Genomic DNA, 24,997 nt, shown 5'->3' on the forward strand with positions numbered 1-24,997 from the left:
ATATAGTGTGACCCCCACTGCCATTCGAGACACTGTCGGATGCAACTACGGTTGCAGAGCGCGCGAGCAGCGAGGGAAAGGGAGAAAAGACCGGGGAGGCAGAGAGCGGAGAAACGGAGCGAGACAGGGAACGCGGACCGGAGAAGGAGAGAAGAGGAGGCCGCGGTGAACGGGTGCGTGCATTGCACCTTATTCCCCTGTCCGGCGAGTGAGCCTCGCTTGGTTATTTCAGAGACATCGGCCCCGAGAGAGCCGCAAGTCAGACGCCGCTGCGTGTATATATACAGGCTGATTCATAAATGTTATTTGAACAATGCGGCCCGATGAATCGTCTCGTTACCGGGATGCAGTGACCCCGGCAGCTCCTTGGCTCTCCACGAGGTACCACGGTTTCGTTGGAAATCCTCGGGAAAGATTGAATTAGCCGGCGACGAGGAAAATGATCGATCTTGGGGCCGGTCGATTCGTTTGCATTGTGCTATCGTTCGATTCAGGATAGCTTGTACGGAGAGCCTCCTCTCCGGTTTTCAGGCTCCTGGTTTGGAGACCAGCTAGTGGCGAGACTAATGGGAGGTGGGGATTCTATCCGTATAGGTTCGTCAGCAATTTGTTTGATGGGAAGTGAGCAAATATCCTGCATTAGCGATTGCTAGGCGTGCTGTCTGCGCTTTAATAACATGGCAATTTGTAACAATTAATTCGCGGTCTAGCTAGAATCAGGTCCGTTGTTAGCACAGAGATTCCATTGTGTGATTTGTATTGCCGCGTGTCGGCTACGTTGCTCCGCTGAAATATACGAGTCATTGTTTGTCAGGGATGTTGAACAATGTCCGTTCAGCGGTTCCTGTTGTTACCAGGATCTACTTTCCGCAGCCGCTTCCGAATTAGCTACCGCGTCGGCGGATCGACGGGGGCACTTCTCTCTCGTTCCCGAAGCGAACCGAATCTCGCGGGCCATCGTGCTCGCAGGTGCGATTTCGTCGAGTGTTTTTCACCTGAGCGACGAATCCCTGAATCGTCCTGTAGACGGGCGCAACTATAGATGTGCCCGGTCGCACGCGATGCGTGCACACACGCGGGATTGTTCGGCCGAGTGTCATCGATCTATTTCGAGAAGAGGCTGGAATTTCTGGCCTTCGAGAAGCGTCAGGGAGGAGGGAGACAAAGAGAAGCCGGGAGGGAGATAGCGCCCGCGGAGAAAGATCGAGGGGAAAGGTGGACGATAGAGGATCGCGCGAGAACCACACCTGCGCAATAGATCCGCGCGGCACGGTGGTCGGCGCAGAAGTGACCACTCGCCCGCGACCAAACTGCCGCGCCGGCACGAGCTACGGCTCTCGCCAGCACTCAAAGGACACGTACCATTGGCCCGGCGAGCCACCAATGGGCGCCAGCTTTTCCTGGAAACTGCTGGATGTCACCATGGCTAGATGCGTCGGATGCACGTAGATCGCGATAAACCCCATTATATTTTGCGACTGAGTTTTTCCGTTCGCTCGGTTGCGTCGTCTACGAACGATTTTCCATCGACAATGATCGTAATTATGATAATAATTACTTCATCGATCCACGGGATGGTAACCATTTCTTACGCGAAACACGACAACGTAAAACTGGAAACTTAATCACAGGACCGAAAGGAGAAAAATAAGGGATTATGTTACCTGCGCGGGGATGAAAATTAACGATGAATAGCATTAGCGGCAAAAAATCTAGAGGAAGTATAGGGACTGCTAAAGAAATCTAGTTGATCGCTAAACAAATATAGACTATATACTTTAAATAATTATGACTTGTCCTTAAGATACCAGAAATAGGCTCGTAGTCATAATAGCTGTCCACATCGCTCCCGATTTGTACAAGCCTGCAGTAACATGAGTCGGGTGGACAGCTATTATGCATACAAAACTACAGACGGATTTCAGACACTGTGCGTTGCTGGAAAATTGACTGGCGCGACCGTCATATTCTAATCCCTTGACAATGTTAACCAGTACCAACATTATCGGACCGACATTATTTCCATTTATCTTTTCTTTCCCAGCGTCGCAAAGTATCTTCCTCCGAACAGACTATAGCGAACCCAAAGTAATACAAAGGTAGCTCGAAAGTTTCAACTTTCGTCGGTTTTAAAAGTTCGTCGGTTCTCCGACTATTAGAGTTTCGTTCCTCTCTGTTCTAAGATTTTGTAACTCTTCCGCAAAGGTACCGAATACGGGGAATTTGATGACGCCAACTCGAGCCTCGAGGTTAACGATGAATCAATCTCGATGACCCAGTGTGCGGACTTTCCCTAAAATTTCCTGCTTTGCAAAAGGCATTGTAAATTTTAGGCGATTGCGCATATACTTTCTTAAATGCTCTATCCTTGAGGATACTCGTCGAGTATAATCGAGATCGATGATTGTTGGAAAATACGCGCGGATGAAATAGTCGTGGATAGGAGAAAAGTGGGTTTTCGCGAAATCGTAGAAGAGTTTGCGACTTTATCGGCGTTATTGGAGTTTCCTCGGATGTTCGGGCGACTTGCACGCGGTTGTCGGAGAGGGATAAGGGGAAGAGTGTATGAGAGAGAGAGAGAGAGAGAATAAAAGAGAGATAGAAAGAGATAGAGAGAGAGAGAGAGAGAGAGAGAGAGAGAGGGTAACCGTGGCGGCACGGATGGCAAGGCGCGGCAGGGGAGGAGAGGATGAAGTGGTTGTGGATCAGGCAGTGGTGGGGCGAGCGGTTGTACTCGGCCGTTGCATTGTGGGGGTGTTGGCCTTCAACTTGACGGCGCAGTTTCACTGACCTGCCTGAGAAACTCGTGATATCCGCGCGGCTCGTGCCCCACGAGCGGACATGCAGACGCACGAATGTCCAGGGACGCCAAAGGGTACCGCTACTTAAGGGCCCACCGAGTCCTAAATAAACTTACCCGTGATTCACCGCGACCGACCCTGCCCGACCCGACATTGTTTCAGTTTTCGGCCTGCCAGCGATCTGGAAAATTCGAGCCCGGCCTGCCGCGCGAAACGCACTCGTTTCATTAGTTTCCTGTAATTGTCGAGGGGGTCACCAGTGCCACCCAGTGGCTTTTCGAGTTGGATCGTTTAACCCTGGACCTATTGGACAGGTCAAAATCACTGGTCCCGATTTATTTCGTCATTTTCTTGCGTGCAAAAACGATTTTGCTGTAAATTAACTAACAGACCTAGTTATTGCACCAGATAGATGTAATCTCAAATTTATTCAGAAAGTATAATAATAATAATAATTTATTTACGTATACATACACTGAATAATGCTAGAACAAGTGACATAAAAGTAAATCATATAAGCATAATTAGAAAAAGATGTGAAGAATATAAAAGGAACAAGGAGAATAAAATATAAATATATGGAAATAAAATACAAGGGTCATAGTGATAGCAGAAATTATAGTCGCATATGGAAGAACAGAAAATAAGAAAAATGTTAGGTACCTTTGATAGCCTCTGTAAAGTGAAAAATTGTAACAATTTGTAACTAAATTGCACAGTCATTAAATTTTGCAAATATCGTTGGTCCACGAAAGTCGATCTGGTTTTGAACGGGGCCGAGTATTAATTGCCGATTAATTTTAATGGTGATTTTTTTTTGTCGAGCCGTGTAGACGCCAAAAATATCGTGTTTCAAAAGCCTCTCGGCCCCTTTGTCCGGCGACGGTCGGCGGCGGCGGCGGCGGGTCGCGTTTAAATCAGTGGAACGAGAGGTAAACGAACGATTCCGTTTCTTCGCTGTCCTTTTCGGGTCGGCGCTGTCGATACCGCCCACGGTCGTCGCCGAGGAAAGAGAGACGAGTGGCTCTCTCGGCCGAGGCATTTGGTGGCTGTAATTAAAGCAAAGGCGAGCAGATGGCCCTCGGAGTTCCTGTCCCTCTCGGCCGATTTTTTTTTTCTCTCCTCCCTCTCGGAAATGTTAGAGCTCTCGCGTGCTTCCAAGAAGTACAGTAGCTGCAAGATTTTTAGTGTTTCCTGCCGGAAAGGAAAATATCCTTTTCTGGAAAGGTCTCTCGGCGCCGATGGCCCCCACCCCCCGCGTCCCTTTTGCTTCCAGCAGCGTTCGATCGGCCGGGAGGAAGATATCCTATAGAGAGAGACCGGATCGCAGTTTCGATATCTATCGGCCGGTAGACGCGCTCGATCGCTGATAATGGTTCCCGGAATCATTGTCGTTTCAGGGTAACGAGCTTGGCAACTTCAGCGTAGATATTGCGAATCTGTCGATAACGCGGTCTACTGTGTGTGCATGCGAGTATGTTTGCTCGCGTGGTGCACTATGACCGCTAGTTTCTGAGGCGCGTGTATAATGCAGCTGCCGTCTATAGAGGCGTGTAACTATTGATCCTGCGGCCTTTGGGGAGCTGCTGCTGCTGCTGCTGCTACTACTACTACTAACGGCTGCTGCTGCTGCTGCGGATTTCAGTGGCGTCACTCGAGACAGAGTGACGTATCGTGGGAATAGAAGGTCCAAACTGCCACGATCGCGCCGAGGCCTTTGCTCCTTATTGTACTTCGCTGTTGGACTGACCACGTGGGTCCACGTGAATCGGTTACGTGAGTGGCACCTCGGACAAATAAGAAAGAAATCGATGGAATAATGAGCTCGGTTTAGTAACGTGGACGCGAAACACGTCATTATACTCTTCTTAGACACGCTCGAGCGGTCTCCTCGAAAACACTGCTTATCGTCTCGCTCCTTTTACATGGCGGTCGAATCCGATGTTCCCAAGGAGATCACCATTTCGTGGGATTGGCGAAGTTTGCCACCGGCTAGCCCGGCGAGATTAACTGGAATCCTTGCAACACCGTCGCTTCAAATTTCAGGGAACACCCGAATCGTCTCGGTATTCGAACCCGATCCTGTTCGTTTCATTAGAAATCTTCGAATGATCCGAATCGAATCGCTCTCCGGCAAAGGATCTAAAATCGGATCGAAGCCGGCCAGATCGCGATTCATTTCGATCGAGAGCACACCTAGCAGTCTCTTTTCGTCCTCGGCGATTTCGCGGTGCGTGCGAGAGGAAGAACAAGAGCAAGAAGAGCGTTCCTACGACGAAGAAAGGACGAAGGATCGACCGGGAACGAGTCGATCCTCTCTTTCATTCTTCTGGTCCCTTCGATAGAAGCAGACAAAGGCACAGAGGCGCCTCACGTTCTCTCCAACGGGGCCTCTTCTTCTCCGTCTCTCTTTCGCTCTCCTGCTCTTCTTCTCCGTCTCACCTCACCTTGGCCGCGGCCCTTCAACTGTCTGCGACCCACGCCCCACCTCCTCTTCCTCCATCCGAACCACCACCATCACCAACCACCACCACCGCCTCTACCACCATGATCACGTTAGCAGCCACTTTCTTCAACCACGAGCAGCAACCTTCTTCTTCTTCTTCTTCGTCGTCGTCGTCGTCTTCTTCTCCTCATGCTCCTTCTCCTTCTTCTCCTCTTCCTTCTTCTTCTTCTTCTTCTTCCTCAACAACTTGTGCGTCTTCCTTCGCTTTCTTCTTTCTTTCCTTCCCTCGCGGCACCATACCTGCAACAGCCATTCCTATCCGAGTGCGTATACCGATCCTCGTCCACCTGCCTACCTCCCAGAGTTATTTAGCCAACCGAGCCGACGCGGTTTGCCCTAGGCAAATTTTCAGAACGGAAACTCGGCTGATACCGAGGCTGCAACTTGCCAGGAAGAAAAAAAGAACTGTGATTCGACCAGGCGGACGTCCGCGCACGTTTCTCTCGGTCCGCGACCGCGATCGATATCGAGATCGTTATCTCGTGACGAATCTCCGAGGACATCGGAGAGTCGGTCCACAAAATTGAATACGTCCTCAACGGTTCCAGCGATTTCTATTAAGATAAGATTTAGGCGAGAGACATCGAACCACTTTCCAAACTTCTTCCCGACGAAGCCGCCGTAAATTTCACGCGCGCGCGGCTTCTCCCGTAAGAAAGTTTTCTTTCGGTGATCGAAACCAGCGTTGCCGGGGCGTCGCGCCATTCTTCTGGGGTCCACAGGCCAAGCGAGGAACTCTCTCGAGAAGTTGGTCCGCGGAGTACAGTAAAACTGTTTTTGCGCGAACTATTCGGTCAAGATAGTTTGTCTAACTGTTCATGGATAACAGGAGTTGAAATAGTTTTAGCGACGCTGGGTTTCCCCGGACGGCCGGCATGTGGTGGCCTCGCCGTTGGAGAATTACAGAAGTTCGGATGCGAGGTTTAAAGCGGCTCTGCATTTGCAAATGTGTTGCCCGAACGAACGCGGCGAGAACCTCCTTGTTGTTGTCCGGGGTCTTTTTCGCTTTGACCGTTGGATTTTTCAATGGCGAACTATAGCTAGAGGAGCTGGCTCGCCCAACTCCGATGTCCCAGATCGCCGGAAAATGGAGCGTTCCGGCTTCGTCGATACCAATAAGCAAATCCTGTCCGCCGCGGCAAGAAACATAAGAAAAATATTTTGGAACGCGACTCGCGTCTCATACCCTTGAACGTCGTCGTAAATTCTGCTTCAAGGATTCGACGTGCGCTATCACCGCACACTTGAAATCCGGACCGCTCGCCAATTCCACGCAGTTTCCATACAGCGCTCCAGAATTGGGCAAGGCTGCGACCCACATCAAATTCGACCACCGCGATCACTGTACTTTGCCCCCGTTTGCGTCTCCTCACTCACCAGAAGACGAAAAATCCCAAACAAAGTAGCAGTTTGTAACTAAACCGGTACAAATCTGGACAGCAACATTGTTCTAATTTCACCGTAAAATAATTTAATTATAAAAGTATCTATCATCTTATCTGATTTAATGTTATCCTTAATGATAAAGAACTGTATACTTCAAAGATATTATTACAGTTTAACCTTAATTTTAGACCTAACTGTATAACAATAAAAAGGAATTTAGACTTTCCGTCATTTTAGTTACAACGCACGCTCGGTTTAAAAAAATTGATTCAATTATCCAGCAGAAAAGAGTCTAGAATTTCAGCAGCTTTAGAACAAAAACCCTGAAACCGGTCATTGTGACCGGTTCGGCGAGTTCTCGCGTTGAGCATGATCGTTTCAGAAAATTAGAACAGCATTCAATTCGCGTAGCAAGCTTACAAGATGCGTAAAAACAGCGTTCCTATTCTTTCTTTATCCTTAATTTATTCTGCTCTGTCAGCTACGACAATGTAATCTCATATACTGGACGAAGTCTGAATCGTATCATGAATAAAAGAATCCTGGGAACTTGGGTAAATCACGCGCAAGTCGAAGGTCGTCGCGCAGGGACGAATTTTCGCGAAAAGTTTTCCAGGGACCGCGAGAATGGAGCGATATCGGGTGTCAATGACTGTACGCGCAGACGTATAAAACCGCCGCGAGGTGAAATCAGTCGTAATTCTAGCTGGCAAATTGTTAAGACGAGTGCTCGCCACGGCAGAAGGGCAACCATTATTATCCGTAATCTGAAGAAGCATAAATTTGCCCAAGGATACCACCGGGGCCCCGGGATGCCTCGGGTGAGCCGGTGAACACGAACGAAAGACGTAGAAATCGATGGGAATAAAAATTAGGGGGTAAGGCTAGTCCCGGTATATAGCGAGCCGAGTCCGCGGAAACAACGGAAAACAGTGTTTACGATGGAATCCCGATAAATTGAATTACCGCGCGGCTGGACCCACGGAGGAAAAACGTGGACGGGGCAAACGATGCCCGGGAGAGAGAGAGAGGGAGAGAGAGAGACCGGTCCTCTCCTATCGGGTGCCGTTAATTGGTTGTGCTCCGGTCGCCGCGTAATTGCTTCAATTGCCCCGGTAATGCGTGCGAATTTAGGGACGTTGAAAGTAAAACGATCGCTCTCGCGCGATTTCGCATCCCTTCAAACGTTGACCTCGATGCGAACCGCCTGGCCTCGGACAACAAAACGTCTTGCGAACGCTTCCACGGTCCCATAAACCTCCTGCAACTTCGCAATGTCTTTTGTGCACGTTTTTCTTGTGATTACTCAACGCTGGGACTGCCAGAACCCGTCAAAATTACTGGTTTCGGATCTTTTCTTCAATCCCCCTTTTGCCTTGCCATTTATCTTCAAAGAAACGCGCGCCCGTAGACGATCTCGTTTAACGCGACTCTATGCGAGGGGTTATTGCAAAATAAAATTAAAACGATTTTATTCAATATACATTTAAGATACGAAGAAATAGACTTAATATTTCTGTAATTATTCTTAATAAGAAATTCTTTGATATAGTTTATAGAACAATATGGATGTACTGTTAAATCAAAGTTCGAACTAGTCATACTAAATCGACAGTCACACCCTCAACAAGATACGTTTTATTACACGCATTTATCAATTATCTTACAATACCTAGAAGAAGATATTAACTAGAATAATAGTTAAAGAACTAAAATAATATTATTACTGACTAAACTAATAGCTAATAGCACATTATATTTCCGAATGGCTGCACCAAAAAGCAGATGAGTTTCTACAAAAGAACCTCCTGAAATTCGAAACCGGAGCTCTCTCAATAGCCACGGAAAGGAATTCAACCACTCGATTTAGTTTTCGATTTCAATTCGACTTCCCCTCGAAATCGACAAAGATCCCGCGGTCCGCGTTTCACCGGCTTATCGTAGTGCCGGCGGTTTTTCACGTTTCGCCGAGAATCCCAAGGTGGAATCCCCGATGCATCAATTGCTGCGCCGAAGCGTTGCATTCAGGGTCGAGGAAAGTTAAAGAGGGAGGCGCGAGAGAGGTATGTAACCGCTGAATGAATATAATCGCCGAAGGTAAACCGGCTCCAAGGAAGAAACGAGAGAAGAGAGAGAGAGAGAGAGAGAGAGGGGGAGAGAGAGAGAAGGTTGTGTACAATGGGTTCCGAAAATAAAGCATGATCGATGGGACCGAGACAGGATTTACCCTTCTGCGTTCGAGGACGCGCTCTGCGCTGATCGCGTCCCGCCTCATTACGAAATCATTCTTGCGACAACGTTACCCCGTTCGCGTTGTTTTTCCACCATGCGTTTTCCTATCGTCCGAGTACGAAAACCTTTTGAAAAGCACGTAGCATTGCGATGCTTTTATGACCCCATCGAAATGCACCTTTATGGCAAATTAGACTTTGAGGTTCTGATAGTCGAGTTTGAATTTTCTTTTAGTATTTTTAGACTTTGTTCGATTTTGTTGTAAGAAAAGTAACGAGTAATGTGGTTTTTAATTTTTGGAGGATGGAACTGTACCATTTCTGATCTACGTTCGTCCTGTAAGGGTTAATAAATTCTTCCTAGAATTTTGTGCATTTGTAACAAAATATGCAACGCTACGTTGATTAGTATGTCTTCGTTCTAATAGAACGAGGCGGCAATCTTATCAAAGTTAAGAAGGAGAGATATATATTTCTTTCAATTGGTGTAAATAATTTTTCATCTCGCATAAAGATCCACAGTTCAATTATCATCAGCCCGCGGATTTGCTGCGTTCATAATAAAAATATCTCAGCTGAAACAAATCAGTGAAAACATTAAAAGACTTTTAGACCTCTCTTACATTATCTTCAACGTTCTAAAATGATTGAAATAAGAGATTGTACCTCGCTGCCCCCTATTTCTTGCAACGGAGGCAGACAATTTTTAATCTACACGGATCCGCAGTTTAATTATTACATACGAATTACAAAAATCTCCACTCGCGTTCATCGCCGCAGCTGAAAAGGAAGATGCTCGTTTCAACGAGTTCCTTGAATATTCTGCAACTATGTGCGCCGAAATAAAAAAAAAAAAGAAAAAAAAAAGGAAACGATGCCCAGATATAGCGTGCGTGTATAGCCGAGGCAAAAATGTAGTTCAGAGGATCGTTATCGGGTATGCAGGTGCGTAATTCCGTGACGGTGCGTTTCACGCGTCTCGCGGCGCGTAATAGTGTCACGCCTACGCGGCGCTTCTTCGCGCGCAGAATTCCCGGAATCCATTGAAATCCCGACGGGGAAAAGAAGCACGTTGCGGGCGTAATTATGCTCGCGCCCCCGAGACGACCTCGGCGAGTGGTGCGTGCCGCGTGTTGTCCCTTTTCCTCGGCGCGAGCAAGCGCCTCTGGACTCGCGAACAGAGAGAGAGAGAGAGGAGCATCTCCTCGCGCGGCGTGGCGTCCGCTGTCCGTCCGTGCGGCAAAGGCCGTATCGATGTCAAGATTGCGCCGCGCCGTCCCTGAAGAACCATGGACGCCCGTGACATTGTCGCGGCGTCGCGCAATAACTTCGTGTCTCACGAAAGGAACCCATCGCGACTCCTCTCCCGTCGCCGGAATGCGGCAAAAGCGCCGCGGATCGGCCGTGCCCGGTCGGTTGCGTGCGGCGTCTCGCGTCCTTACCGCACCGGGTCCCTCTTTCCGTACGCAACGATCGATGCAACTTCGTGGAACATTTTCGCACGGTATTGTTCAACGCTAATTATTCCGGCGAGGTCGCGGGCTCGTCAGCGTTCCGTTTGGTACCGTCTTTGTGCTCGCTCTGGACCGTTTGCTTTTTTAATTCCGTCTGCGAACGAATCGCGCGCCATTTTGGGTACATGTACGTACGCAGGATCATACGGAGATTGTTCCTCATTATAGTAAATTTACTGAAGTCACATTAAAGTAAGGTTACATTGCAACTACTACAACTGTTCCATAAAAGGACAAAATTAAAATCTAAAGAGCTTAAGAGTAACAGCAAATTGTTTCCAAAGAAACTTTGTATTAATTATCCGGAAAGTTTGTTCCATCGTCTAAAAGATTTGAAATCACCTTCTCGAACAACATGATACATATAAAATAATCTCATCTTGATCTCGATTTAGCACTCCCCGAAACTAAAGTTTCGTTGCATTTTTAACGTGACGAAAGTCAATCTGGATCAGAATCGTGTCGAATCTGGCACGGAGTCCTGCATGATCGGCGCCCTATTCAAGAAACCGTGTTACAAAGACTGCAATTTCATCGTCGGTTCGTAGGAAACGGTGGCTCGTAACAGACGAGCAAGGTTCTAATAAAAGCATTGGCCAGATCGATCGAGGAATCGCGTCGTCCTTCAGGAATTAGAGCTTATGTTTATTCTCCCCTCGTTACGAAAACTCTCGAAAGATCCGCGGCGATTCTCCTCCGGCGGGGACCCGTGGTTCTCTGCGCGATCCCGTTCCGGTCACAAAGTAAGAGGCCACCGGCGATTAATTCCCATCAATATCCGCCGATGTTTTCCCCTCAAAGCGGACTTATCTCCGGCGATCCCCGAATCCGAGTTGCGGTTGATTTACGGCCGATAGGTTCCGCCGATAGAACCGATTAAAAAGTCGCTAATGAACGTAGAAAACGCGCGGATCGGCCGCGAAGCGCAACGGAAAGGCAATGGCATGCGATGCGCGGAGAGAGAGAGACAGAGCCAGATATAGAGAGAGAGAGAGAATGAAAGAGAGAGAGATAGGCAACAGCCGGCGGCGTGTCGCGTTCGTTGGAAGTTCACCGTGCGAAGGAGAGAGTAAAGTGAATGAAAGGGAGCTTGGAGAAAGAGAGAAAGGGAGAAGAAGGATGAAGCCGCGAAGGATACGCGGGTAGGAGAAAGGTGGACGTCGCGAGCGCGACCGAACCGAGGGAGAACGAGCGAGACAGGAGACGGGCGGGCGGGCGGGAGGGAGAGAGAGGAGGAACGAAGGAGCCGATAGGAGAAAGAAGGAAAGGGAGAGGAGTGGTTCACCTGCATTGCTAGCATTGCGCCGGCTCAAGGCCAGAGAGTCTGCGAGACCGTGGACCAGACCGGGTCGGGACCTCCTTCCTTCCAGTTTCCTGCACCCTGCTCTCTCTCTTTCTCTCTGTTTCCCATCGGCACGGTCTCTCTCCGTCCCTCCTCCGCCTTCCATCTACCTTCTCCGCAGCGCGTTCTACCGCTTCCACCTTCTCCTTTTTCGCAGCGTGCGCGGATTCGCTACGCGCTGTCTGTTGTTCCTCGCGTACACAGACAATTGCGTCATGAGAAAGACCGGAGTTGTCTGTGGTGCTGCGCCGAGTTTAAATAGGCATCATTTGGGTGGCGATTGTACGCGCGAGAAACTTTGTTTCGCCGTGTTTCCGCCGATGGTCGCCCGAGCATAGATTTCGTTATCCTTTTCCGCGCGCGGAGCTGGTTTCGGTGGGAGCCACGGACATGATCCCCGCGCCCGCTATCAATTACCAGTTCGCGATTAGTTTGCTGCGATCGGATTCAATTAATTACTTGGTAATCCGATGAGTTAACTTCTAACCGTAACACGTAACGCAGCCGGGTCGGTTTTATTAGGTTGTGTAATATGTCCGGTCGCGTTGGCCCCGCGCCACGGTAACATATTTTCTTCGAGGAAAAAGCCGGAGGACTTAATTGCACAAATGCTGCTAGGGGGACGGTACTTTGAGGCAGTTAAGGAAGAAACAACTGTTTGATAGATAGCAGAAGTGGTCGCCGGCGAATATCCTTTCGTTTCATGCCGAACAATGCCAGGTGGCACGCCAACGCTCCTCCAGCTATGAAAGTTAACCCCTTGTCGTAGTTTGACGAGCCTGACTGGCGATGGAGTAACCTATTACGTGTGAATGTGTAAGCAGTCTTTTCACTCGCCGGAAATTTCTTCCCGTGTCGTCGATATTTAATCGTTGAAATAAACAGCGCCAAGTTCGATAGGTCTTTCAGGAATAAAGCGGTGCATTGACCGATGCGTTCGCATCTTTAGAATACTTAATAGGGAAACGCGATGGCGCGGTATTGCATTAAAGTTATGGCGAAGTGGCTTATCCCGAGTATAAATATTGTTACTCGACTATCTAGCAAATATTGATATCTAAATCTACGGCGCACTCTGTTATATATTTTTGAAAAAGGTCCGCCGTTTGAGCGTCGACCTGTTTCACGCGTAAAACTTTCTGCGGTATATGGAGAATCGTGATGACTGATCTGCGATGTTTTGTTGATTCCAGGTTGCAAAATCAAGGCCCTGCGAGCGAAGACGAACACGTACATCAAGACGCCGGTGCGCGGCGAGGAGCCGGTGTTCGTGGTGACCGGTCGCAAGGAGGACGTGGCCCGAGCGAAGCGCGAGATCCTCTCAGCCGCGGAGCACTTCTCTCAGATCCGCGCGTCGCGCAAGAGCTCGTTGGGCGCGCTGCTCGGCGCGCCTCCTGGACCGCCGGCGTCGGTTCCCGGCCACGTGACTATTCAGGTACGAGTCCCGTACAGAGTGGTCGGTCTGGTGGTAGGGCCGAAGGGCGCGACCATCAAGAGAATCCAGCATCAGACGCACACCTACATAGTGACGCCGAGTCGCGACAAGGAGCCGGTGTTCGAGGTGACGGGTCTACCGGAGAGCGTCGAGGCGGCGAGACGCGAGATCGAGGCACATATCGCGCTGAGGACCGGCACAGGACCAAGCCTGGACGACTCGGAGCTGTTGAGCGCGCTGTGCCGCAGCGGCCTGGGCTCGATCCTCGGCTGCCTGGATCCACCAGGCTCGAACGGCTCGAACGGATCCAGCGGAGCGTTCTCGAGCAGCGGCAGTTGCAGCAGCTCGTCCAGTAGTTCCGGTGCACCTGGACTGAACGAGCTGGTGGCGATTTGGGGCGCCGGAATGGAGAGGGACGAGGGCCTGGGGGAGTCGCCGTCGTTCGAGTCACAGGCAGCGTCCGCCTCCTCGATCTGGTCGTTCCCCGGCGTCGCGCTACCCTCGAGGCCGTCGCGGCCGGCGTCGGCGAGTCCAGTCTCACCCACGGATTCGCTGTTGGGCGGCGGTCGACGGGAATGCGTGGTGTGCGGCGACAAGGAGGTCACCGCGGCTCTCGTACCATGCGGGCACAATCACTTCTGCCTGGACTGCGGTAACCGGGTCTGCGAGAGCTCCGATCCCAGCTGCCCCGTCTGCTCCAGGCCGGTCTTGCAGGCGCTCCGCATCTTCTCTTAAGCGTCGCGAGCCGGATCGACAGATCTCTGCAGGCTCTTTTTGCGTCGCGCGGCACCTGGTACACAGCGGCTAATACCAATTCACACCGTTGATATACCCGCTACTTTGACTTTGCCGGCTCATCCAGGAACGACGGCGCTGAAGAACGCCCACCCCGAATTTTCCGTATATAGGCTCGAGCCCCCGTACCGTTACGACCGCGGCGACCGTATTTAACCCGCGGCCAAGTTCGGGGGACCGGACGCGCACAATGTCTCAATTCCACTGCTGCCAATAACAAAAAAAAAAAAAAACAAATAATGAAAAGAAAAGAAATGACGATGAACAAGTAATATGAAAACCTCTTCTACGCGCCGGGAATGCCCCGATGGTCCTCGTCGCGTCGTTCCCGCCGACCGGATACAACGAAGTCAGCTTTTAAGTTCTACGAGATATATAGAACGAGAGGGAGGAAAACATACTCGCTCATTCATTGTCATCGTTTTTTATATTTTTCGCCGCCCCTCCCTCCCATGCCGTAGAGAGAGACATACCGAGCTCGCAGGTCCCTCGATCATCCGAAACCGGCTCGGAGATAGCGTTTCGCACGCGCTTTCGTGATCGAGAGCGAACCGGATCGAAACATCGGATGCGTAACAGTGCGTTAACGATCGTCAACGATAACAATCGATCGGACCACGAGAGAAGGATAAGCGTTCGGCTTTGTCGTTCACGGTTGCCGTCGAACTGTCGCGAAAAAATTTGACACGACGGTTCGGTCGATGGGGACACACGCGGTAGCGCGAGACTGTTCATCATCCATCGAGAGAGAGAGAGAGAGAGAGAGAGAGAGAGAGAGAGAGAGAGAGAGAGAGAGAGAGAGAAAGAGAAACGCCCACGATCGCGCCGTCGTGTTAGCGTTCCGCAATTGAATGACCGTTCAACCAGCGTTCTATTGATTGCAACATTGTTTCATAACATTCCATTCGCCGGTTGCATTCAGCGTATATTTTCGTATGTTTTTAGAGATGTTCCTTTTTCGAGTCGAAGGCAGCCCGGAAAGAAGTGGAACGCGCACGAATTCGTAAAACGTCGCCGAAGCCTCTCTCGTCGACGGCATTTGTTTAGCGGAGGACGTTAGTTTTATACAATTGACAATCCGAAGATTCACGTAACTTTTTTCACCGTTCTTCAACGTACGCGCCCTTCTCTCGCGGTCCATCGCGTTGACGAACAACCCTACACACCGCGAGCACGCGACGCCTGCGACTTTCGTTAGCCAGAGTAATCCATTACGACATTACGAAACACTATAAATATATATAAATATATATCAATGGTGCTTAGGAACACTGAGAAAGAATTTTTACGAGCTCTATATTTTTATTTAGAAACAAAAAGAAAATGAACAACAAAACGTACCTATTTATCGTGACACACGTTCCATTTATCGCGCTGAAACGATCAATGAAACTCGCAGAGTTCGGTGCTCGCGGCCGGAGGAGCCGGCAAGTTCGTTCGCTCCCCTCGATCGTTACGCTCCACGAGGTCACCGCGGCCACGTGACCGAACGCATCCAAGATGGCGGCGCGCGAACAGCTGATCGCCTCGGTTCCGAAAATGGGACGAGACGTTACCGAGCGCGCCGCGCGAACGAGAATTATCCGCGGCACCATGTTCTTCCTTCTCGTAACGAAATAAACATTACGAATCGCAGAGAATTTACGCGACAACGCTTTCGTACAATATATAGTAGAAAAGACAAAAAAAGACAAAACCTCGCGGAGAGAGAGAGAGCCATGGGATGCGGTTGGGCCACGTGGTCGCGGGGCGTGTTAGGCGATAATCAAACGAATGGTAAAGTGCGACTAATTGGAAGGTCGTGCATCCGTCGCTGGCGATTCTTCCGTGCGTTTACTTTCTTCTGGTTTTTCATTCGCGTTTCTGTTAAGAGATCGAACAGAAAGTTGTCGGAAATTTCGAGCAGTTAATCTCTCGTCGTTTGGCTTGACGGGAGATCTAAAAACAACACACGTTCGGAAGCGGGTCGTCCAACGAACGATGCACCGACACGAGGACTTCCGAGACCTGCGAGCAATGTTGCACATGAAAGCGTAGCGAACGACTCATACCGAGATAATTAAATGAACACGGACGCAACTCACACGAAACGCATCGTATATACCACAAGGCGTGGATCCACGCCATTCTCATATGACACACACGTAAAACACACACACACACACACACACGTACCCATACGGTATATATGCATATATAAACAGACACGCGCGTACACGTACATACAGACACACAACACAGAAAGAGAGAGAGAGAGAGAGAGAGAGAGAACACGCGTTTAAAATACACGGATACACATACGAGAGAAGAGTATGGACAGAGACGAAGGTGATTAAGAGGTCACGTGTTCCTCGATCCGCCGCGAAAACTCCTTAGATCATAGTATTATTAAAGAAAAAGGAAAAAAAATAAAACGGCGTGCCCGTGTCCACCCAGCCTCCCTCGCTACTAGAGTATTATCTTACCTTTATATAAGCGACACAGCAATTGAAATAATAATAATATTAATAATATATATATATATATTATATATATTATATATATAAATATAAACATAAATAAATAAATAAATATATATGGTGTCAGAGAGATGTCTGACGACGAGTAAGAGGGATGATATTTTATCGAGGAGATTTAGATTTTGTATTTTTCGCGCGTTTCGTCGACGGGACGTCGGGTGGTCGGGGACAGCTGCACACGCCGCCGGGCAAAAGAAGTTATTATAAGAATTATATATGAAAAGAAGTAACAGACACACACAAAAAAAAAAGAGAGAAACAGGGGGAGAGTGAGAGACGTAAAAAAAGAGAGCGAGCGGAAAAAAAAAGATAGGGGAGGCGAAGAGAGACGACGGGGGCGTTAAGGGAAACAAAATGTTTTAACGGCGGCGCATCGCGGGAACGCGTGAACCGGCTCTCCTCTCGGACCGGCTGAAAAGAACGTGAACAAGAGAACGAAAGAATGAAGTCGTCGACCGATCTCCGCCAATCGGACACGGCCGACCACACTCCCGTAAGTGTATTCTTCGAACCGTAGTAATAATCGAGTAATAATAACTCACACTTTCAAAGGAGGACTAAAAAAAAAACGATGTATGTTTCACGTAGGGATCGACGACCCGTCTATTTAGCTTTTCTTTGAACGAAACTGTCATTACGTATATATATGTATATATACATATACATATATATATATATATACATATTCTATTCTATTGCATTATTACATTACGATAGATGTGTACTCGGGCGCCTATATACGTGTACACTGTACCGCACCCTCTCGACACGGGCCACACGACGCCCGGCGTCGCCGTCGCGCGGCCTTCGAGTAAGGACGACCCACACACGATGTATTTTATTTTCTTTCTCGTTTCGTCTCGAACGATGATCCCTTTCTCGTCCTTCCTCGCGGACGCGTTCACAACCAGGACGATCCGCGCGGCTTCGGGGCCCGCCCCGAAGACCGCGAGCCTCGTCCCCGACCTCGGCCGGGAGGGTGGCCGGTACGTGTCTCTATGTTCTTCTGTGTTCCGTTTCACGATTTCTCCCATTTTGTTTTTCTCGCCGAGAACGTCTCGTTATCGTTCACGGGATGTCCCGCTCCGCGAGGAGACGGGACGCTGAACGATCGACCTTTATCAACCCTCGAGCGCAACGAGCACGTTGACCCGTTTGTTTCGTAGGATTTCAAGGAAAAGAAATTAGCCGAGGAACGAAACTATACTAGTAGCCGTTAAGCGGGCCCCGAAACGCGGAACCGTCCCCACGTTCGACGGTCCCACGGGCCCCAATTTTCTTATTATATATATATTTTTTTTATTTATGCTGCCTAGGATTTCGAGTTTGATTTTTTTTTGTATACTTTCATTGTTCTACATATCTTCCTCTACGTCTTCTTCTTCTTCTTCTTCTATTTCTTCTTCTATTTCTTCTTCACCACCATCTTCTTCTTTTTCTTCTACTTCTTCTTCTATATCTACTTGTTTATTTGTTTCGTTTTCTTTTAATCGTCGAAACTTCTTGTCAATCGTTGCCATTTTTAAACGAAGATATGCTCAAGTCGCAGCTCCGAACAAGTCGAGGTGTATTATTAATACATATTACATATAAATATATATATATATTATATATTGTACGCGTCATCCAGTGTTTGACGGATGATGGGAAAAAGAGAGAGAGGATATTTTTTCGATCGTTCGAGCCGCAGCTCTGTATAGCGGGTGTCTCGGTAGTTTCTCAGCCAGGCTCACCCCCCCCCCCCCTTCGACTTATATTTTTTAACGCCTTTTTTTTTATCGATTGATCTACTTTTATTTTTTTTTTCCTATACGACGAATTTCGTTTTAGGCGTCTTTGTCTGCCGTGTGTGTTTCTTTTCGAACGTTTTCGCACCCCGCCCTCGAACCATGTAACCCGCAGCCAGCTCACCTCTATCGCCACAATACTGCACATGTACACACTCACAGGTCGACATGCGATTATACGTACTCACTCGCAGGATACACGCGCGTACATACAACAGACACTATAAAAATCAGCATCCCCATTTCCCGCGTCGTTCTCATCGTTCGGGGAAAGAACTGGACGATCTTCCTTCTCGTCGAAAACACGTAATCGTTGAACGAGTCAGTCGATCAATTCGAACAGTCACGTACACACACTCACACGCACACAGACACACAGAGAGACACATACCTTCAGAGACGCACGAACACGGAACACGCTCACAGACTGTTCATCCAAACGTACCATTGCACGCGCGTGCACACCCGCACGATTGCGCGCGGGCACGCGGGCTAAGCAAAGAATAAGACGCGTCACAAATACGCGCGAATGTATATTAGTATATATATATAATATATTATTTGTTACTATATTGAAGCATCACTCATCTCGAACATACGTACATCTCCGGCGGACACGGCCGAGCACGGTAGCGCCTCCCGCTAATGGTTCACGAACCTGCGTAGAACTGTACTCCGCGCGACATCCTTCGAAAGACGAGTCCCCGTGAAAGTTGGATTATAAACGAGGCGCTACCGTGCTCGTCCGTCGACGCAGAAAACACACGAACACACGCAACCATTTTGACAAGCACGCGAGCTCAAATACCGATTGACAAACACACGCGTGAACGCAATCTGAATAATTCATCCAGGAACTCGTACACCTAAAAGTGACACGCGAAACACAATTACACGTAACCCGATCCACAGACACAAAACATACGAATGGAAAAAAAAAATCTTATATTTATATATACATATATATATATACACATATATATGTATTATAATTGACGCTCGAGAGAGAAAGAAAAAGAGGTTTATTGTATTTAAGTTCGAGGCAAAGTAAATTCTATATTTTTTCTATGTTAAGTATAAATTAGAGAGTGAGGGAGAGAGAGAGAGAGAGAGAAAACGAAAGAAAGAAAGAGAGAGAGAGAAAGTTGCGTGAAAGGTACGGTGATGACATAAACATATATATTATATTATTATATTATTATATTATATTATATATATTATTATATTATTATTATATTATATTATTATATTATATTATATTCTATATATATATACATATAAACTATATTTATAGGTATTCTCTTTAGCATCTACGTTTACGATATTACGGGGACGCCGTCGTGCGTATTTGAGCTAAAACCGAGCCGAGAGATAATCGGGACGAGGCGCAAGGCGAAGAACAAGCGCGCGGACACGGTCGACGTGAGCGTACACGCGTATGTAGATCATGCCAGATAATCTTTCATTCAAAACTACGCTGCATAAGTTTCATCTGATTCTCGCAGCTCGAGATCAAAGAGAAAGAGAGAGGGTGTGTGAGAGGGAGAGAACGAGAGAGAGAGAGAGATAGAGAGAAAGTAACGAAGAAAGAGAAAGAGAGGGAGAGTGGGGGAAGGGGAAGATGGATGAGAAAAGGACAGCGCAGAATGAGATGTTCTATACGAGATGAAGCGAGACAACAGGGTATGCGTGTGCCTGCGCGTGTGCGTGTGAGCGGCACAGAAAGAGAGAGAGAGAGAGAGAGAGACAGGATCACATAGAATATACAGAGGATCGCGTAGGATCGACTGGTGGAAAGGAAAAGCAAAGGTGAGAGAGGGGTGAGAAAGCGGACGCTTTCGAGTTTTCGCTCCTTTTTTGCTATTTTTTTTTCTTTCTCCTTTTGTTCAGTCAGGTTTCAACCGAGGGTGAAGAAGCGCCGTCGAACGCTGGAATCCGTGTCGCGAGCGTGCACACGCGGGTCACAGCCTCGAGCGGCGAGAGGAGAGAGTGAGTGAGATAGAGATAGAGAGAGAGATAGGGAGACAGGCTCGACTTTAACGATCGGAGAAGCGAATCGGTGCAGTTTGCACGCCACTTGTATCCAGTCGCGCGCGAATAAAAAAAACAACAGTGTCTTCTCGCGCAGCAGTCACTTACAAAACGACGAGTTGAAAGTTCCCCGTCGATTTGCGAATAGATCAGAAGTATAAGTAATCGATGACAACAGAAAATAAAAAACTAAAGGAAAAGGGAGGATGTGTAGGGTGGTGGGGTTGCCGGAGCTCGGAGCGCGTCGCGTCAACGTGGAGAGAGACACGCGGGGTGGTGTGTGTGTGTGCGCGTGTGTGTGCATGGGGGTTGCGGGATGAGGCAGAGCAAGCGAGCCCGATCGAGCTCGAGGATCGAGCCGGCGCGCGTCCATCAGGTTCGAGCCACCGGGGCTTGCGATCGAAGCTGCTAGATTTGACTAGAAGCGGAGAGGTCATATGACGGAGAGAGGGTTCTTCTTCCTCCGAGTTTTTCCGCTTCTAGCGGCAAGCCTGGCATCTTCCACGCAACGCCGACCGAGAGACCGTCTTCCGCGCACCTCGGACGAGATCCACGTTTTCTCGAGGATCAATCTCTGGATCGCGCGCGAGATCGACCGAACGTCGCGCGTCGCGCAGTCTTCCCCTCAAGCGAGCCGCGCGCGAAAGGCAAGGCCTGCGACCCGGGGGGCCCCTAGGTCCCACGTGGCCGGCGAAACGAGACTCAAGTTTGTCGCGAACCTCCGCTAGACTTTGGGACGACTTTGCTAAGACAAAAGAAAAAGAAAACACATAACCGATTCACCGACGCGTCAGGGCAGCCTTCACTTTGGCCGAGGTTCCGACACATCTATCGCGGCAGAGTCGGCGTCATCGTTCCTCAGAATCGTCATCCCCGTCGGCAGGTCTGTTACGCGAGTCTACGTCACGTGCCACACAGTCTCAACGGCCGGCGTCCGTGTGCACGTACACACGTGCCCGCGGCCCGCTCCAATTTCCCTGGCCCAGTTCTCCTCCACCACCACCACCACCACCACCACCACCACCTCCTCATCCTCCTGCTACTGCTGCTGCTGCTGTTGCTGCCGATAACGTCGTCGTCGCGATCTCCGTTGTCCCGAGTTTCGATCGTTCTGGTCGCAGACGAGTCCGCCACAGCCCATCATCCCCCTCAGCCTACGCCGATCACACCGGGATCGAGGATCCGTCGAAGCTAGGGTCGCGCGCGATCTTTTCAATCCGTCACGGGACGCGAGATCTTCGCCTCGGGTCCGCCGGGAGGAGGTCGGTTGACGCGGTGTTCCGCTTCGCGAGTGGTCGACCCGGGAGGAAGACCGAATATCTTGCAGTGCCATACCGTAAATCAAAAGCGAATCGACTTTTTGTCCTAGCGTTTATGTGTTGTACGATCGAAAGGGTTAGCTTAGTGATGTTGTTGTTCTTTCGTTTCGCCGCGTTCAACCGGATCGCTTCGAATCGTACCGGCTCCCGACTAGCAGCCAGAGAGAAAGAGAGAGAGAGAGAGAGAGAGACCCGTTCCAACTCCCGAGACCGATCGACCGGACGAGGTTCGCCCGGAAACACGCGCCGCGTATCGTCTTCCGGTCCGCTGTCCGTTCTGCTGCGAGGTGCGAGCAGCCCCCGCGTTCGGCGTTCGTCCGAGTCCTTTAAGTTCCTTTATTTCTTTCGCTGGATGGAAACGCGGTGGATCGTTCAGTGGTGGTGGTCGACCATGGGTCCGGCCAGGGTAGTACTTGCAGACCACGGCCGCCGCGGCCTGTGCGATCCTTTCTCCGTCGTGTCTTTCCAACTTGATATTCTGTTTTCTCATTTTTAAGTTGTTTTATGCGCTTTCGAGAGAGTTATTATAATATAAGTAAATTATGTAAATCGCAATATATATACATATATATTTTTATAAAATATTGCACGTAGCGTACCTATTATTCTATTGTTATTTAATCTATTTTTCGTTGTTTTATATATGTATATATATATATATGAACGTATTGAAGTCTTATTTTTTTATCGAGCAAAACGAACAAACGAGAGAGAGAGAGAGAGAGCGAGAGAGGGGGAGAGAAAGTGAATGAGTGAGTGAGAGACAGAGACAAAGAGACGACAAGAAAAGAATATAGGGGATGAGGAGTAGTAAAAGTATATATTGGAAAGTTTAGTTATTGTTGTTGTTTTTCTAATTTGTTTACTTACTGTTGCACGAGACATGGAATATAAAATACAAAACGATGGAACATGACAAAATACTTTGGCTTCGATCTCTCTCTCTCTCTCTCTCTCTCTCTTTCTCTCCACGCTTTTCTCTCTGCAATTATGACCCGCTCTCATTAGTCGCATTCCACGCACATACTGAACTCACTCGCTCTCATGCCAGTCGTTCACTATCGCTTAAACAGTATTGCCAACTGTAAACCGTCGGAATTACTGCCAAAAACTGATTAATCGACCGTTCGCACGGCCGAGTAATCACTCGATCATCACCTTGCTTCTTTGGCGCTTTTCCGCGCCGTCGATCGAGCGAATTTTCCCAAGAGATCGTGACAATAACGTCGCGCTCGATCGCAACGAAGACGACGATTCGAGCCGCCGATCGTTCGATCTTCCGATCGCGACACCACCTCGAACGGGACCCTTGCGCGAATCACGCTAAAGTGAAGCTAAGCTAAACCAACGACGGATTGCTCGGTCGAAGCAAGAAACCTCGTCGGTGGATCGTTTTCCCAGTGCGCGCGCGCGCGCGCGTTCGGCTTCCGGTCGTCGGTCCGCGATCTCGTCGATCCGTCGATACGCCGAGAGATCCAGGCGGTCTCTGCCCAACCCCGTCCCGCATCACCCAGTTCCCACACCCCACCACCCCCCCGGAAAAAAGCAACGAACGAACGGACGAATCCTCGAGGAAAGAACGGGGGACGGTCGAAAGAAAAAGAGATGGACTTCGCCGCGGCGAGCGAGCGAGCGTGCTGTGCATACTTCGTAGCGCGTTCACGTAGGAGGAATTTTTACCAGTGTAACGTCTAAGGTTAACTAATCGTAATCGTATTAAAAGCGTAATGTTTAATGATTATTGATAGCCATTGGCTGTGACCGATAACTGCCATTTTCGTAAAAAATAATGAAAAAAAAAACTAATAAAGCAAAGACACGTTCCGAGCGTGTCGCCGTGGTAGGCGAGGACGCGGTTTACGGATTTGCACGCGAGCGGGAACACACAAACGTACACACACACGCCCGAAAACACACGCGCGCGCGCGCGCGCGCGCATTACAGGCGTACACGCCGCCGACACACACCACACGTATATACAGGTACGGAGCAGCGTATTTTTAGGAACGCGCGACGATAAGGAGAGGCGGGCTCGGGTTGCGAAGCGTGTCGAGGACGGTCCGACGACGGTGTACGCGCGCGGGAAAGGGTTCTTTTTTTTTTTTTCGGTTTCGGGACGACCAGCGGACTCTCCGTGACTCGCTGTGAAAGGACGAAGGGCGAAATGTGAAAGGTCGCTGAAGGGAGGTGTGTTGTGTGCACGATTGACACAAAGGGTGGAACGCCCCCCGCGGGAATCGAAAGTGTTGCGCGAGGACACGTACACCCACACGACGATACATATCTCGAAGAATAATAATTAAGCATTAAGGGAGATTTCTAGAAGTTAGTAAACGTCAGAGCTAATAAGAGGGTGTCTAGGGGAAGGGCGGGGCAGAGATAATGATTCGCGGGAACTGATAAAACAGAACGATGATTTGATTATAGGAATATATATACATACATAAAAGAACAAAAATATATATATATATGACTATAATTATAATATATTATATATTATAGGAGAAAAAGAAGCTAGAGTCGGTGAGAGAGAAAAAAAAATAGATGATCGTTGTTGCTTGATTTGCCTATATTTACTATATCATTATATTCTATTAAATAGCTATATTCGATTATTAAGGATTCATTATATTCGTTTGATTATTATTGAAATTATTATGATTATCGGTCTCTATATTATATATATGTATATTTCTGCTTTGCGCATCGCGGTACCCACCGAGATCCCGACTTACCCTTCGGTTGATCCAGATTTTCGGGTTGTTTCGCGGGGTGTAGCCGGTCACACGTTCGTCCGAACGACCGTCGGTCGTCCACGGGACACGCCGGCAAAAATTCGACCGTCGCGAACACTCCCCTCCCGCCGTCTTGTTCGCCGGCGGTCTTAATTTTTCCAATTTTCGCGTGCACTCTTAATTTCGCGCCCACCCACTCCCCCCCGCAAATGCTGTCGATCGACGATGGATAGTGATTGGATATGAGTGAGATCGTTCGAATATATCTAATATATTATATACATATTATATTATTATAAATATTCTATAAATAGGTACGCGCGTTTGTATGTCGCGAGCGAAGGGCCGCGCGTTCGAGGCCGTTGCTCACCTCTATAATATTGTACATTAATAATTATCCCCCCCACGCCCGTAATTCACCCCGTGTGGCCCCCTCCCCCCTAGCCAGACCCCGATATTATATCGAATAAAGCCTCGAACGCGGCGACGCATACTTACCCGAAATACTTATCTATCTACTTAATTACAGTAAAGAACGGAAGCGTAGCCGCGGTCGCGTGAAGTGTACGCGAGAAGCGTGCGTGTTGTGTGCGCGT

At 48.9% G+C, this 24,997-nt stretch overlaps 1 protein-coding gene across 2 annotated transcripts in view; it reads left to right on the plus strand.

The window, feature by feature from the left end:
- Nucleotides 1–24,000, plus strand: part of LOC144477300 (RNA-binding protein MEX3B-like) — a 79,779-nt gene extending 55,779 nt beyond the window's left edge. Inside the window, exons 2-3 of one of the 2 annotated variants that reach the window (XR_013495160.1) lie at nt 12,974–17,022; nt 19,611–24,000. Coding sequence is in view for 1 of the 2 variants with exons in the window: in XM_078194921.1 (XP_078051047.1) it covers nt 12,974–13,950 (977 nt within the window). In the remaining variant the exon portion in view is untranslated. The other variant, XM_078194921.1, reaches the window with a different exon arrangement.
- The last annotated feature ends 997 nt before the right edge of the window (nt 24,001–24,997 follow it).

This window comes from Augochlora pura, chromosome 2 (genome assembly GCF_028453695.1).
Source record: "Augochlora pura isolate Apur16 chromosome 2, APUR_v2.2.1, whole genome shotgun sequence".
Classification (NCBI taxonomy): Eukaryota; Metazoa; Arthropoda; class Insecta; order Hymenoptera; family Halictidae; genus Augochlora; species Augochlora pura.